Source organism: Schistocerca gregaria, chromosome 8, assembly GCF_023897955.1.
Source record: "Schistocerca gregaria isolate iqSchGreg1 chromosome 8, iqSchGreg1.2, whole genome shotgun sequence".
NCBI classification, from domain to species: domain Eukaryota; kingdom Metazoa; phylum Arthropoda; class Insecta; order Orthoptera; family Acrididae; genus Schistocerca; species Schistocerca gregaria.
This window is the reverse complement of record NC_064927.1, coordinates 119,350,430-119,366,782: the sequence shown is the minus strand read 5'-3', so window position 1 is coordinate 119,366,782 and position 16,353 is coordinate 119,350,430. Positions and strand designations below refer to the sequence as shown.

The 16,353-nt window shown below is 38.7% G+C and overlaps 1 protein-coding gene across 8 annotated transcripts in view; it reads left to right on the top strand.

Moving 5' to 3' along the window:
- Positions 1-16,353, top strand: part of LOC126284967 (histone-lysine N-methyltransferase 2D-like) — a 322,299-nt gene that overhangs the window by 290,500 nt on the left and 15,446 nt on the right. For all 8 annotated transcript variants that reach the window (XM_049984245.1, XM_049984244.1, XM_049984243.1 and 5 more), the window contains 2 exons: positions 4,802-5,021; positions 9,787-9,963. In XM_049984245.1, coding sequence (XP_049840202.1) covers positions 4,802-5,021; positions 9,787-9,963 — 397 coding nt within the window. The remainder of the gene's footprint in view (positions 1-4,801; positions 5,022-9,786; positions 9,964-16,353) is intronic.

The following is a 16,353-nucleotide window of genomic DNA, read 5'->3' as shown; positions in this document are numbered from 1 at the left end:
GACTTCTTGGTATGGAATGGTTGGCAGCTGTTGTAAATGGAAGTATTGCTGGTGGTTAGTAGGTTTGATATGGACAGAGGTACTGACGTAGCCACCTCTGAGGTGGAGGTCAACATCTCTCGGAGACTGCAGACGTGTGTGCAAGTTGCATTGTGTGTGTGTGTGTGTGTGTGTGTGTGTGTGTGTGTGTGTGTTTACTGCTGACAAAGGCCTTAATGGCCAAAAGCTATAATTGTGTGAATCTTTTTGTTGTGGCTATCGCGACGCAGCATCTCCGCTACATGGTGAGTAGCATCTTTCCTTCTCTGATATTGTTACATTCCACTGATTGATACATGCCAATATTAGTCACAGTCACCATCATCTCATAGGTGGGTAGTTGTGTGACACACATTGGCTTTTCTGAACCACTTGATCTCATTTTACATTAATCGTTGTTCTCTCTCTCTCTCTCTCTCTCTCTCTCTCTCTCTCTCTCTCTCTCTCATGTTACCCAGTGCTGGCCTCAGTTCATTTGTTTGCTCTTTTTTGTGTGTTGTGGCATTTGTATCCCAGTATTTGCGCTTTCCCTTCCCCTCTGTTCATGGTTCATGCCCACTTTTACAGATATGCTTATCTGTGTCCTTTCCTTATCTGTGATTTTTCAGATTTTCTCTTCCATTTCTACCTCCTTGTTTCTTAAATCTGTCAATTGCGATGTTGTATTGTTGTTTTTGCTTTCATCCATCCCTGCACTGTATTTCTTCAGTGAGTCATTTCCTTCCCTCCAGCCCTTTTGTCTCTGATTTTTGGATAAAGAAAATTTGAATTCTGAACATCAGTCTCCTGCCATGTTGCAAGAAGGAATTCTTTTTCTACATTTCCTTGAATGTGTGACCTTGTGCATCTTGCGATCCACAGCTGATTCTTGTTAATATGAAAAGAAACCATGACCGCTGTATTTGTTGACACATGTCTATGCTGTGGCTGGGTTCATCTGAAATATCATCACTGGCAGGTTAAATGCAGTTAGACAAAACACAAATTATGATAAAAGTTGTAACAACTGACACAAATAAATGATTGGTAATTCACACAGCCAACAGTATTCGCAACAAATACCCACAGAGTTGTACCAGTATCATGACATAAAAAGTCTAGTTATCTTATATAAAGTTTAAGGCAAATTGTGTAATACAACAATTGTATAACATCCCTTTGACTGGCTGGCAGAAGCACAACAAGCAGTGCTCCATTTGACCCGCTGAGTGACAATACAATTCTTTGTAATCACATTCATTCATTGGTTATGATCGTTCTGTATGATCACTATTACTGTTTTATTGTACATAATTAGTCTTTTGTGCCACCTGCTATTTTCTCTGTCTGGTGATGATACAGCTTTATGTAGGCACATGAATTTGTCTCTATAGAGTTCCATGCATCAGTCTGTAAAAACCGAGCTCTTACAGTATAGGTTTGTCGTCAGTCTGTATATCAGTCTGATTGACTGCTAAAAACCCTTCTTTTCAGAAACAGGTGTAGGTACCAAGTTGAAATTTGTCGCATCCTAAGGTCTATCATCCTGTGGTGCTGTAAAAAAATTTAAGCTCCTAAGTTGCTGCAGTCAAAAGACATTGTCATTTATGGTACATATTTTGATACTTGGAACCTCACTCATAAAGTCATTGAACTAGAATCATGAAACATGGCAAGAAGTAAGGTTTCGCATCACAAGTAAAGGAAAAAAATACAGAAAATTGTCAAATTTTTAATGATATCACACAAGAAATATCTTTCTGTATTCGAACTTCCATTGCATTTTATTGTTTGTCAGAAGCGTAATAGAGAAATAATACTGCATGCAAACATAAAATGTAAGTTAATAAAAAATATTTTATTAATTCTCTCTCTCTCTTTCTCTCTCTCTCTTTCTTTCTTTCTTTCTTTCTTTCTTTCTATCTATCTATTTCTCTCAAGATACATAAACTTAAGTCCCCTGCTCACTTATTTTGTATGTCTGGGCTTGTCTCGGGAACTAGCTTAAAGATTTTGGCGTGGCCTTGAAATTCGCTGGACCAATTTCTTGCCAGATTCAGTGTCAATAAAAGGGAAAGATCATCAAGATTCTTGGGATGGATGAACTATCTACATACGTAATTATGTTTGTACAGAGCCCTCAAGAGTGTGTGTCAAAGTTGCGCTTAGCCAATTTTTTGTTGTGCATAATTGTTTTGTTCAGGTTTTGTATGTATAAATGTTTGCAAATTGTTTCAACAATTGTGTGGTACCTTGATGCTTGAATGTCACTTCAGCAATTAGGTTATTGTGTATATATGTAATGATTATGATATCCTAAAATTTACCTCTCCTTTGGAGTGGTGCTGTCTAAACAAGCTAGTTTACACAGCATGTCAAGATAAATGCACTCATTGCTCACCCTGTGCCTACCAAGTGGTCGGTAGTGTCTTTATGTGATCATAATATTCCAAAAATTGCCTTCAATGTTATGTAAGCTAACTACCGTATTTACTCAAATGTAAGCCGCACTTTTTTTCCGATTTTTGTAATCCAAAAAACCGCCTGCGGCTTAGAATCGAGTGCAAATTAAGTGGAAGTTCTGAAAAATTTGGTAGGTGCCGCCACAACTAACTTCTGCTGTTGCATATATGTAGCGCTACACAGGCATGCTTTGCAGGCACAAAGATAAATACTGGCACCAAATCCTCTGCGTCATAAAAAAAAAAGGTGGAAGATGAGCTTTTTTTCGCCGCCCCCAGTTTCAACCACTGCATTTTCATACATTATCCAACGAAGTAAATACAAATTCCGTATTGTTCATCTTCGAATGTAGCACCATTTCACTGGGATGTTTGTCAATATGGCCAACTGAATTTTTTCCTACCTGTGAGAAGAGATGGTTGCCAATAGGAACTTTTATGAATTGTGAATCACATGCGGTATCCTCTTCACCATAAGAATAAATCGAATATAAACATTTTGCCGTGTATTTGTTTCGTGTTTGCTGCTATCTCATTAAAATCCTGTCTGCCTAATAAACTACGAAACAAGAGTGAGACAGCAGCAAACGCAGAAGAATATATTTATCACGTCATGTTTATATTTGTATTATTCGTATGCCTAATAGTGATACAGTCAGAAATGAAGCACGGTAATTGACTAGATTTTTAAATCTAAGATGAATCTAACTTCTGTACAGAATGTAATGTACTAAAGAGGCGTCTGCAAAGATTTTCAAACGGAGAAAATTTTTCGCTAATCTCTCGTTCAGAACATCTTCTATCATACACAGTCTATATTTGCTTCTTGTTGATCATTATCAAAGAAAGCGGCAGTGTAAGTAACAACAAATAGCAGTCTCTTGCCATTGTTTCGCTAATGAGACGATTTCTCTCTCTTTGTTTTTTTAATTGTAAGCGGTGGTAGTGCGCACAAAAGCAAGCCATGCCGCGAGCGGCGACAGGCTGTAAACACTCATTATCAGAATGTGACACACAATGCACGACACAGTACAGTAATACATTTTCAGTTTAGAGTGACGTAAACACCTATAACAAAGAGAATGGCACTTATCAGATCAAAGAAAAATAAGCATGAATTCAAACTAGACGAAGCACGTGAAAAAGGAAGGGTACCTGTACAAATATGGACGGAGCGCCTAACACATAACAATGGCTACCTGGTAAAGCTTAACTTCTAAGCTTACGACTCAAACCAAACTACTGTAGCTGTATCGTCATTCATTCGACCTAAATTGTGTCTCATATTACAATGGACCAACTTTGTTTCTATTTGGAGGTGCGGCCTAAAACTTTTCTCTCTCCTTTAATTTTGAGTCTCAAATTTCAGGTGCGGCTTAGATTTGGGAAATTTTTTTTTCCTCAATTTCGAGTCTCATTTTTTGGGTGCGGCTTAGATTCGGGTGCTGCTTATATTCGAGTAAATACGGTAGTCTTCTTAAGCCATCATACGGGCAGAACTCTGGGGGATTTGTTAGGAAGACTCTTGGCAATGTGAGTCACATACCATTTATCCTAATTATTGTTTTGTGTAACTGCAGGTAACCTGATTTTGTTTTGTATGAAATTGGTCACAACATAATAAATGCAAATCAGTACAGCTGTGGTGGTAGTTTCTGACTGATATTGAATCTTTGAATATAGTTTCATTGCTTATGCAAGTCTTTAATTCTAGTTTTTTGTTTTCAGTACTGATCATATTTTATAGTCCATTGATTTGTCATTCATTTTGATATTATTTCCTGCTGTAGTCACCTATCCCATAGTGTTACAGTTATAGTTCCCCTTAATCAAATCTGTTATTTACTCTACACAAAAATACTGCATGTGCCTTTGGTGCAGGGAGGAAGTAATAGGTGGTACCAGACAAATTAGTTATTAAACATAATGCACTGTAAGCATGATGGTGGTATTGCAAACGTAAGTGTGTGGCACCAGGCAGATGTCATGGTGTGTGTTGTGTGCCTTCCATACGGTTAGCCTTAATAGGCTATCCAAAATACATTTTCATCAACTTTTGCTTGATGTTCCTCTATTCTCTCTCGACTCCCAGTGCATTAGAAAGCCAGACATTGTTTAACAGATGCTGCAAACTGGTTTTGATGCTACATATAGTCTCCGTTTTCTTTAAGTGCTGTAGTGGTCATTATTTTTGTGAAATTTCCTTTGGCGCGGTCTGCTGATTTTGAAATTTCTGTTATGTACTGAAGCAGTAGGCTGCAGACTTTTGATTCAGTTCCCATTCTATTTAATTTGGTGTGTCTATTTTTATTTCGATACAGGCCCTGCATTCTTATCTTTGACTCACTTTCGGGAGCTAGCCGGACACGTGTTGTGGCAACGCTTAGAGACTATCTGCGTATTGAATATCGAACGAAGATGGGTCGCAGCCGAGATTTCAACAAGGATACAATCAAAGGTGCCTCGCCACGTGTCCCACAGCAAACAAATTTTACAGACTGTGGTCTGTACCTGTTGCAGTATGTCGAGAGTTTCTTCATGGTATGCTATAGTGTTGCCTCTATACTGTTCAGATGTAAATTCATAAAATATGTAAAATTATGGTCATTAGTGAATTGTAATTGTTATGAAGTATATATAACAAAAATATTTTTAGAGGTAGTAATGCATCACCACTACCAATATGATTTTTTTAAAGTACACCATATTTCGACATGCTTAGAGGTTATCTTATTCATTGATGTATTAGAAACCAAGAAAATTATTTAGAAAAAAAGTTGTCTTAACATTGTTTATTAATGGTACTGATCTAGAAACCAATGGATATTAGAAAGCACGTGCAAGAAAAAGCTTTCTGAATGTTAGTAAGGTGACACAATTTATGTACAAACTTTCAGTAATTATTTTTAAATGGGCTGTTAGCATGCCTTGGCTATTCGAACAGTGTTTTTGACCTTGCAGTTATTTATTGGTAATGTCATTGAGTCAACATTTTTTATCATTTTTCTTTACTGCTGTAGTACAGCTTTGGGTCAGTTGCTTGACGAAGTCAAAATAGCGGACAGCTGATCATAATTTGGTATGTCTTCAAAGATTTATACTTCCAGAAGGCACTGCAGTTAGTTCAGATAGCATTACCAGTTTGTAATTCAATAACATGACATCATTTCCCAATTGTTACACAATTCAAACTTCACCATTAGTGGACTAATTTGTTGTTTGTTTCAGTCTTTATGAAAAGTGACAAAAATAGGTTCATCCTTTTGAGTGTTCATTAAATTGCCATTGTTTTTTACTTCTTGATAAAGGCTGTTACAATTCTGTGCTACTTATGTGTATCTTACACAATTATTGCAAATAATTAAGGGCATCTGTATGTTTTTGTTTTGGCCTGCAACCACGTAGGTTGTGTTGATACTGTCAGCGCTCCTGTTTGCTACCTGTTTGTCTACATTTTAGCATAACTGCTGTAAACTAAATGATAAATGATCAGACCTATATAACAATATATGAGCTAGGATAGAGCACTGCTCACCACAAAGAGGTAACATTAAGTGGCAATTTCATTAAGAAGTAGGCTAAGCTATCAGACACAAACCTCCTTCAGATTTAGAAAAACACACATTCATATGTTCACAACTCACATACTGTCGTGCCAGAGCACTGAAGCGCGATTTAAATGAGTAGCTATTTTGGTTGGGGCATATAGTGATCATATACAGGGTGTATATGACCCGGGACAACCGGCAAATCTGGGAAAAACCCGGGAATTTTTTCATCCGGGAGAAAACCGGAAAAAACCTGGGAATTTTTCGGAATTCCGGAAATTTTTCATTCTTTTTGCTTTCAGTTAAATTTTTGTAATTTTGACTGGTAAGAATGATTCTCTAGCAAATAATGTTACTGTATCCTGCTATTAGAGAATGATACAGCAGAATAAAATAGAAACGAGAGGAAAAAATAAAACTTCAGTGGCAAAGGAAATGCGCAATTTACAAAACAAAACACCCAACATGCACAAGCGTCTGCAGATAGCAAAAATATGTCAAAGGCCGTAGAGTGAAGACTATATAATTCTTTGTAACAATAAGCTGCTTGCTGCATGATGTCACAACTGTTCACATTAGGTTCGTTAGTAGCAGCAAGCAGTCAGATGCAACCGAGAAAAATTTTTCTCACGTGCCCTAGCTGCCAGATTCGCCAATGCGCAGAACTGTCTGAGTTGTAGTGGGGAGGGCGTTAGTCTCCACGTGACCCGTGTTTGCATTAAGTGAATTCGCTGCTTCTCTTCGTTTACAGCTCCCACATCAAGGGGGGGGGGGGGGGGAGAGAATGGTTAAAATGGCTCTTGACCACTATGGGACTTAACATCTGAGGTTATCAGTCCCCTAGAACTTAGAACTACTTAAACCTAACTAACCTAAGAACATCACACACATCCATGCCTGAGGCAGGATTCGAACCAGTGACCGTAGCGGTCGCCCAATTTCAGACTGTAGTGCCTAGAACCGCTCGGCCACTCCGGCCGGCTCGTCAAATGAAAACATGAAGGATTTCTGTGGCCGGGCACTATCAAGTGAATTAAAATACATTCACATAATTAGCGAGGGCAAAACTATATTAGTAGTTTCAGTTTTCTGATTTTCTTTTATTTCCATGTTATTAGCAGTCGAGCATTAATTGCCTTGCAGAACAATGAAATTATTTTTGCAAGTTTTCTAAATAAATTTGGCTTTATTAATCTTTCCGCTGAGGCAATCATTCTATTTGAAACGAAGTGTTTCATTCCACAGTATTGGCTAGTTCGAACTGTTCGCTGAATTTCAAGTGCACTTTATCATTTTCTGCTATGTATGGTATTATGTCATAATAAAGAACCAAAAATGAGATCGTAGAGTACTGGTACTCCAACAGAATTTACATCCCAAAAACCACACTAAAGACCCTAGTATCAGATGGGACCTACTTCATTGTGAATCTGGGGGGGGGGGGGGGGGGAAACAATGTGCACTTAAAGCCGAATTATGCATTTTAGTATGGTTTACGAAATTCCGATGCTCTTGGGAGTGTTCCCTGATGTCCTGTTTCTTTTATGGTGTAATGTAAGCTCTCTTAGTGCTTTATAAATGCGAACATACAGGTTTCCTACACCACTGCAGCTGCGTACGTGCCTGTTTTCCGGCACTCTCTGGCAACTGGTAACTCCAACCTATTTCTAACAGTCTCCGGATAGTATTGTGAACGATGGCTCGAGAAGTATAACTTTCAAAGTAAATTTCTTTTTACGCAAGATGAATTATGTTACGTGTGCGAAAGTGGGATGGATTTCTAAATCACAGAGCGTTTAAAATTGTGCAGTTTGACGACCAGCCACTTACAAGAATTTCGAGCCCAGACATTTATGTCATAATTTTAAAATTACTGGCACATTTGTGACTTATCTTAAAGTATAAAACACGCAAAAAAAGATCAGTATTACATGTGAAAGCTTAGTTTCTGTTGTAGCTTGTTAATCTTCGAGACTAATATTATTTGTGAAAGCTTAGCTTTTCTTGTCGCTATACTATGTATATTAACGTAAACTGTTAACTTTTTGTGCGTTCACACTACGTAACAAGTGATCTTGCTATTGGCTGACTATAATATGTGTCCTATGCTCTGAATATCTGCTGTCATCGGCTGGCGAGATCACGTGGCATGAGATATGATTGGCCTACATAAAGACATTGCAACCTTGCTTTCAACGCTCCAGAAACAAAAAGTCTTTCCAGAACTTCTCTCCTCGTCTTTACTTTTTTTTTCGGGAAGTTCTGTGCGAGTGTATAAAATGTTAACCATTCAAAGGATTGATAAGTTTTACAGTTCCGAGGGAAAATCAATGGAAAACATGTCGCTTAGCACGGAAAAAGTGTATTTTAGCCCGGGAAGAAGCGTATTTTTTTAAACGAGATATCTGGGAATAATCTGGGATTTTTTTTTCCTTGTCCCCGTATACACCCTGATATAGAAGCAGTATTATGTGGGCAGGGTGAGAGATAGCAAGGTAGGGGTGGGGTAAGATGTGGTAGTGCTGCCTGTTGGAGTTTGCAGGGCTGTGCCAGACAAGACAATGGACTGCTAGCCACACATACTCATTTCTCGGTTTGTCTCTGGGATTATTATTTTCCACTGTGCATTCTACTAGTTTCCAGCAAATAATCACTTTGTTGTATATGTTCAGTCATCCTATATAATCCATAATGTTATTAGATGTTCTTTCTGTCTGATTCATTGCAAGACTCTTTTTATTCCTTAATCAATCTCTCTAATCCTAAACAGTCTTCTTCACTACAGTTCGGACACTTTTATTGTCTTGCTTCATGTTTATATTTTCTCTGAAATTTTTGAATCGATCTTCTCAGTTTATCTTTCTTTCTGAAATATGAATTTTTTTATTGTATTCTTATACCCTTTGTCGACGTTTTCTCATGCGTGGTTGAACCCATTGTTTCAGATTTCCATTTGAATGCATTTGTGCTCTTTGAGAGTGGATATGTTCATATTATTTGTAAGCAGAAGCCTTGCAATTTTAAGAGTATAAGAGTAAGTGAAGGCTTATATTTGATTTTTTTCAGTTGGTCATCAAGGTGTAGAAATGCTGTTTTCATTATGCAGCTAACCTTTTTTAATTAAATAGCTTTATGATAAGCGTCTTCTCATAGCACACTCCCACATTGTTGACAGATTTATCCCACTTCTAAGTACACTTTTTGTTGCTACTCAAGATAAGCAGCTATAAAATTAGGAGGAGACAGAATGGCTGACATTTAATAGAAAAGAGGGGGGGGGGGGGGGGGGGGGAAGCTTGCTTCCTTAGGGTGGAAGAGGTTAGGTTTGATAAGGTTAGGAAGGAGGGGAAGAGAACTCAGACCAAAGGATGAAAGGGACCCATCTGTTGGGAGGACATGGGACATGTATTATTAGACGTAATTAGTGTTTCACTTTGTTGTGAAAGCAAATTCTGTCCAGCCATTCTATCTCCATGTAATTTTATAGTTTTCTCAAGTTAACTTTTCCTTTTGATAAAATATGCAGTTAGGGGTTACTAATTAATATTGTCTAACACATTAGTAAATATTTCTTCTCAGCAGCCGCCATGTGACATTTCGGTTACATAGTGCAGTCAGATATGTGTGACCCAAACAATGTGTTCACTATGCAACAATCAAATCGTATGACATTCTCTCTCTCTCTCTCTCTCTCTCTCTCTCTCTCTCTCTCTCTCTCTCTCTCCAAATCACCTGACAGTATTTTTCCTTTGTTTCAGAATCCAATAGATGACTACCATTTGCCAATGAAAAAACTAGCAGACTGGTTTCCTGAAGAAGTGGTCAATCGCAAGCGCGAAGACATCCAGAAATTGCTTTTAGACCTAATGCAGAAATACAATGTAGACATAGAAAGTCTTAATCTGCCAAAGCTTTCCTTTTCATCATCCAAGCAGGTAAAAACTTGTGTGGTACATTGCAGTTTAAGAGATTGTGCAAAGAAAACATGCATGTGTTATGATTCAGTTAGTTATCCGAAATATTCATACAATGTGGCTAAGTAATCTGTGTTTCTAAGGGACCATTCCAGTTAAAAATACCAGTTGCCCGTAGAAGCCATTACATAGGTTACCTGCAACAAAGGTTTGATTTTCAATATTTTATGTAGTTATGGACATAGATTAAAAACTTAAAATTCTTACATTAAAATTTCAACACAATGAAACATTTGTTTCTCTTGAAACATGGTAACTGTTGGCGTGCAAATACCCAGAATTTATTCATTCACTGTGTGAGAACGAGAGCACTTTCTGACTTCCGACAAACTTCACAAATAGTCAGTCTAGTTATATTAATGTGATCACCACCTATATTAGATGTCAGCGTGCAATAACCGTTCATATACAGCATGTGGCAGCACTAGCAGTAGAGTATAGTGTGCTGGGGAAGAAAACAGTGCATTCATTGTCATAAATACAGAAACAGAGTGGTTTGTCTGATGTTCAAAAGGGCATGTTCATAGACCTCCTCGCAAGGGTGAAAGCATTTCCGAAATGGGTAAGTTAGTAAACTGTTCATGTGCTGCTGTAGTTTAGGGATAATGTTCATTACAAAATTGTGCCATCCAAAACCGTTCTGAAGCAACCGTGGTGCACTACAGGCCATAGATGACAGGGTGAATGAGATGTGTGCATGCTAACCGCCAAGTGTCTCCTTATGTTGCTGTGTATGGGTCTCTGCAGCGGGCACCTGGTTTGTGCAAACGTGCTGACTGCTGTTCATCGGCGACGTAGGCTGGACTATGTACAGCAGTACTGCAACTGGATGTTCACTGACTGGCGACAGGTGGCTGTTTGAGATGTAACGTTTTGTATTCCATTGGACAGATGGTCGTTGGCGTGTACGGCGTGAAACTTCCGAAATCAAAAGGTCCAACTGGATGAGGGAGTGTTATGGTCTGGGGAATGTTTACATGGCGTTGCCTGAGTGATCTCATTATTCTGGTAGACACAATGGATCAACTGAAGTATGCATATATCCTTGGGGATCATGTCCTCCCTACATGCAGTTTGTTCTTCCTCGGCACGATGGCATCTACCGGCACGACAATACAATGTCACACAGCTCAATGTGTGTGTACATGGTTTGAAGAGCACCAGGATGAGTTTACTATACTCCCCTGGTCACACAATCTCCCTGGACATAAGCCCAATCGAGAATCTCTGGGACAACCTAGGTGGGGATGTTCATGTCATGGATCTTCAGTCGAGGAACCTAGTGCCAGAGTTGCCAGATCCAAATTATTATTCCTTTTTTCTGGAAGATGAGGCTTAAAATTTTCATAAGATATAGGAAAAATCTTTATATATACATAAATTTTTACACATACATAAAAAACCTCTACACATAATTAGGGGAACAAAATTAAAATAGTATCTTATCAATTTAATTGTAACAGTTATTTTATGGTGAACATACTTAAAATTGTGACTTACAATGAGCTGCAAACATTTTATTGTAAAAATTCTGTGTACAAAGCATTGGTATTTGTTTTACTATCACGAAATTGTTCAGTCAGAAATTATTAACGGATTACAACAATAGAATCCTTAGCAGTAAAATAATGTAAATTGTAAACTTCTTCAACCAGGAAGGAAACAAAACCAAATAGAATTTCAACAGTCATTGCATACTGGTGTACTACAACTAAAACAGCAAACTTTGGTTTTCCTGTCTTTTGACTTCGTTGCTTCTAACAGCATTTCCCACCTGATTTTCATTTTCCTCTACCTCGTCTAACGCTGAATCACTCTCATGTTTGCTTCTATAATTTTGATAAAGATCAGAGTCACCATTGAAGCTGAACTCTCTCTACTTCATCAAGCATTGATTGTACCTATTCATCGAGTTCAGGGTCTGATACTTTTCTTTCATTACGAGACGATAACTCTACTCAGTCTAGGGTAGAAGAAAATATTTTGTTAAAAAAGCCGTGTACTTGGTATAATAGGGCCAGTCTGGCCCCAACTGAAAGAAAAATTGATGTAGTCACAAAATATACAAGAATTAGGATAATAACTTTACTGCAAGAATTGTTATAAAATGGTGTATGTGTAAGAAATATTTCTTTTCAACAAATTAAAGTGATGATTGATGGAAGTTATCTCTAATGTATCATCGAACACTGCCTTTATTGTCCTGTGCTAGTCACCTTCCTAAGAACTAATTTTGCAGCAGTTTAACTGTCAATATGAACCACCTGTTATTCAAAACATCAGTGATACATGCCAGTTTTGTATGGTTTAGATTCTGTGTGTTGTGCTGGATATTTGTGCTACACGGCACTACGCTCTCTTGTCATGGTTAATTCATGCACTAAGTGGAAAATCTGTGTGCACTAAGCACTGTTACGCAACTTCTTGTGATACAAAAACTAGTAACTGAAAGAAGTTTTTAAAGATACCTGGTGGGAAAGTGTGGCTCTACTGTGAAATGCGCCTTTAGACTCCTCTCTCTGGCTGCAGTATGCTGTAGTGTCTTTTAGAGGCTAAAATTTTTACAGTGCATTTCTTTCGTTGTATTCTTCATGCATAAAAAATTTCGGGATGGGTTTGGATTGGGCCCTCCCTAGTGAGATGTGTAGCGCTACATTGTTACAAACTAAAAACTAAACAAAACACAAAATTCCAGTCCACATGACCCCACCGTACCGTTATGGGTTGGTATAACAAAAGCAGAGACAGTTATATTACACTGAAGTGCCAAAGAAACTTGTATATGCATTTGTATTCAAATACAGAAATATGTAAACAGGCAGAATATGGTGCTGCAGTTGGCAAAGGCTATATAAGACAAGTGTTTGGTGCAGTTGTTAGATCGGTTCCTGCTGCTACAGTGGCAGTTATCAAAATTTAAGTGAGTTTGATAATGTGTTAAGATTGGTGCACTAGTGATAGAACACAGCATCTCTGTGGTAGTGATGAGTTGTGGATTTTCCTGTACAACCATTTCATGAGTGTACCGTGAATATAAATAATCCAATTATAAATCAAATCTCTGACTTCACTGCAGGCGGAAAAAGATCCTGCAAGAACGGGACCAATGACGACTGAAGATAATCGTGCAATGTGACAGAAGTGCAACCCTTTCGGAAATTGCTGCAGATTCAGTGCTGGGCCATTAACAAGTGTCAGCGTGCAAAATGTTCAACAAAACATCATCAATATGGGCTTTGGGAGCTGAAAGCCCACTCGTGTGACTTTGATGACTGCACGACATGACGGTTTATGCCTTACCTGGGCCCGTCAACACCGACATTGGTCTGTTGATGACTGGAAACATGTTACCTGGTCGGACAAGTCTCGTTTCAGATTGTATCGAGGAGATGGACGTGTACGGGTATGGAGACAACCTCATGAATCCATGGACCCCGCATGTCAGCCGGGGGCTGTTCAAGCTGGTGGAGGCTCTGTAATGGTGTGGGGCGTGTGCAGTTGGAGTTAGATGGGACCCCTGATACGTTTAAATATAACTCTTGCCAGATGACACATACATAAGCATCCTGTCTGATCACCTGCATCATTCATGTCCATTGTGCATTCCAATGGACTTAGGCAATTCCAGCAGGACAGTGCAACACCCCACACATCCAGAATTGTTACTGAGTGGCTCCAAGTTTCTGCAGCTCTTCATTATATTTTCACTCACATTCTTCTTCCTCCTCCCCACCATCCTTATAAATGTCAGTAGTCATCAGACGTAGAAATTCTGTGCCAATATTAAAGCCGTAACTGGGCATAAATCTTGCATTCTTTATGGAATTTAAAAGTCATGTTATCATTCTAGTGCTTACTCTGTTCTGTACTTTGTTTTCATTCTCTTTATTGTGAAAATATTCTTTTCACACCAGCCAACAAATGGGGTAAGCACAACAGCGACATCATCATGGCTTACAGCTTAGGGGACATATGTCCCATCTCACCCTTTCCCCTTACAGACAACATTCCAGAATTCAGTCAGATCTCTACTCTTCGATCCTAACTCCGTATTTCTCAGTAGTCTACATTCAGTGTCAATTTCTGGGATGCCATTTTTGAGTAAACATGGATACTTTCATGGAAGACAGGGAACAGTCAGAATTCTTTTGTCCCTAATGCAGCCCGGGTCAAGTCTTCTAAATATTTTAGAATATTATCACTGAAAGGAAACCATTTGAATATCTGTTGAGCACTCTCAATCAAAAAATCCAAGCATCTAAATTTAAAGTTCTTCAGTTGGTCACGAGTCAGATCTGTATTTTTACCAATGTCCAATGAAATCATCTTTCCTAAATATAGTTCATAAAGAGATTTAATATGAGTGATATTTGAATACAGAATTTCTTTTAAAGGGATTGATCCGAGATAATTTTCCTCATTTAACATTCTAACACCATTTTCAATGTTGCCTCAGTGTCACAATACATGGTGTGGATTTGAGGAGACTTTGATTGCATCATAACATTAACACTTTGGGTCCTGAGCCATTGTGCGCGGGTGTCTACCATAAAGCCTGGTTGATTGTAACGTACTTTAAACTACTATAACTCATGAAAAGTTTCAGTTATATCAAAAAAATTACTCTTCTTGAAAGACCTAGACTTTCTTGTTTAAAACCATATATAATACCTTTCTCTTGAATTAATACATACTTTTGACAAGCGTTATTATTATAACATTGTTTTTGAAAAAGGAAAAATTGGTCAAAGGTATATTCACTGTATTTTCTAGAAGGAATCTTTTTTATTTTACACAGAAATTGTAATTATGATGGATACAGTATGTCTTATCTACAGTAACTTGCTGTAACTATTTTAGTATGCAACTTTGCTCTTTGTGTGGTAAATTTTGAAGCACGACATTTTGCACAATGGTACTTTACATTCACTACACTGGTAGCTTGTGTCTTTTCGCCACATTTTTCCAGTCAGTTTTTTTCCTCTCAGAGAACACACTACACACTGTTTTTGTTTCGGTTTCTTACCTACTTCTGTCTCAACCTTTTCCAGGAAATGATTTCCAGTTGATAGTCTTTGAGAGTCCAGTTGGACCAGGTTGGGTTAAAGATCTTTGCTTTGTGCAAGATCTGCACAGATAACTGTCATGAAGTGAGATGTTGTGAGATGTTTTCCAATAACCTTATTATATAATATGCAGGAATTTACAGTCACCATTATTATAACATGGAATGCCAACTTTCTCCACCACTTCACAGTTCGATGTTCAAATGCGCTGTATGACAATCGCTGATCTGATAAGTCAACACCAAACTTGTTTTTATTGTAGTCCACTACACAGCCTAGCTTTGACTTCTCTCTTCCTCTATGATCAGTGAAAGTGATTATCTCAGCAGTAAAAAAAAGAGATGGGGCCCCTCCACGCCCGCACCAATGTGGTGACCAAACCAAAAGTTCTACTGTCACCTCCGTAAACATGTTAGTTGTGTAGTAAGTGGATCACAATATGCTGGGCTGTGATGTTGTCCATGCGTCTGGGTATGACTACGCATTGACATGGTCCATCAGGTGATAGATAGTGGACGAAAACGCGAGTGAGGGTAGCGATTTGAAGAGCAGAGGGAAAAAAGTGCCATGGCTCGTGCCATGGGAAAAAAAACCTCTGCAACAGTGGGATGGGTAGTATGAGCAGTAGTGGCTTACTAGCTGCGATAGTTCATGCAAGGTTGGATTTGTTAGTATAGGTATCTAGCATCATTACCGTGACAAGCGATGGCGATGTGCCCCAGTTGCTGCTGCTGCTACATTCCTGGAACAATCAAGATCGTTATACAGTAATGGGATTACGGCCATAGATAATCTCACTGTGTGGGGGATGTGTGGAGCTTGTCTGCATGCAGTGTACGGTACAGCTTCCCTGTGTGGCGCCAGTTATTCGCAGTGTGTTTCAGCTGGATATCCAGTAATAGCTTCTAATTAGCAGGGGATCACCTTTACCGTTATGTTTGTGTATGCTTGGCCATAAATGTTATGTCCTTACAAGTATGTCTTTTGGTCTTTTATGTTTCCATCTATGGTTGTGGTCGTAGTTCCCCATATTCAGAATAAACGGGTTCTGCGAATGTCTGGAGTTCCTGTATAGTCTTGTAGTGAGTTTGTGGATTACCTCCTTGAGAGTATCAAGTCGGTATTCCCCGCGATGCGTGTGTATCATAGAGCATTGCTTACGATTTTGAGCACTTTGTTTTGTACGAGCTGCAGATGGCGCAGGCGTGTGGGTGCAGCGTATCCCCAGACAGGGGCTGCACACGTCATCAGGGGTCGGATAAGTGTCATGTACATGGACCTCGAC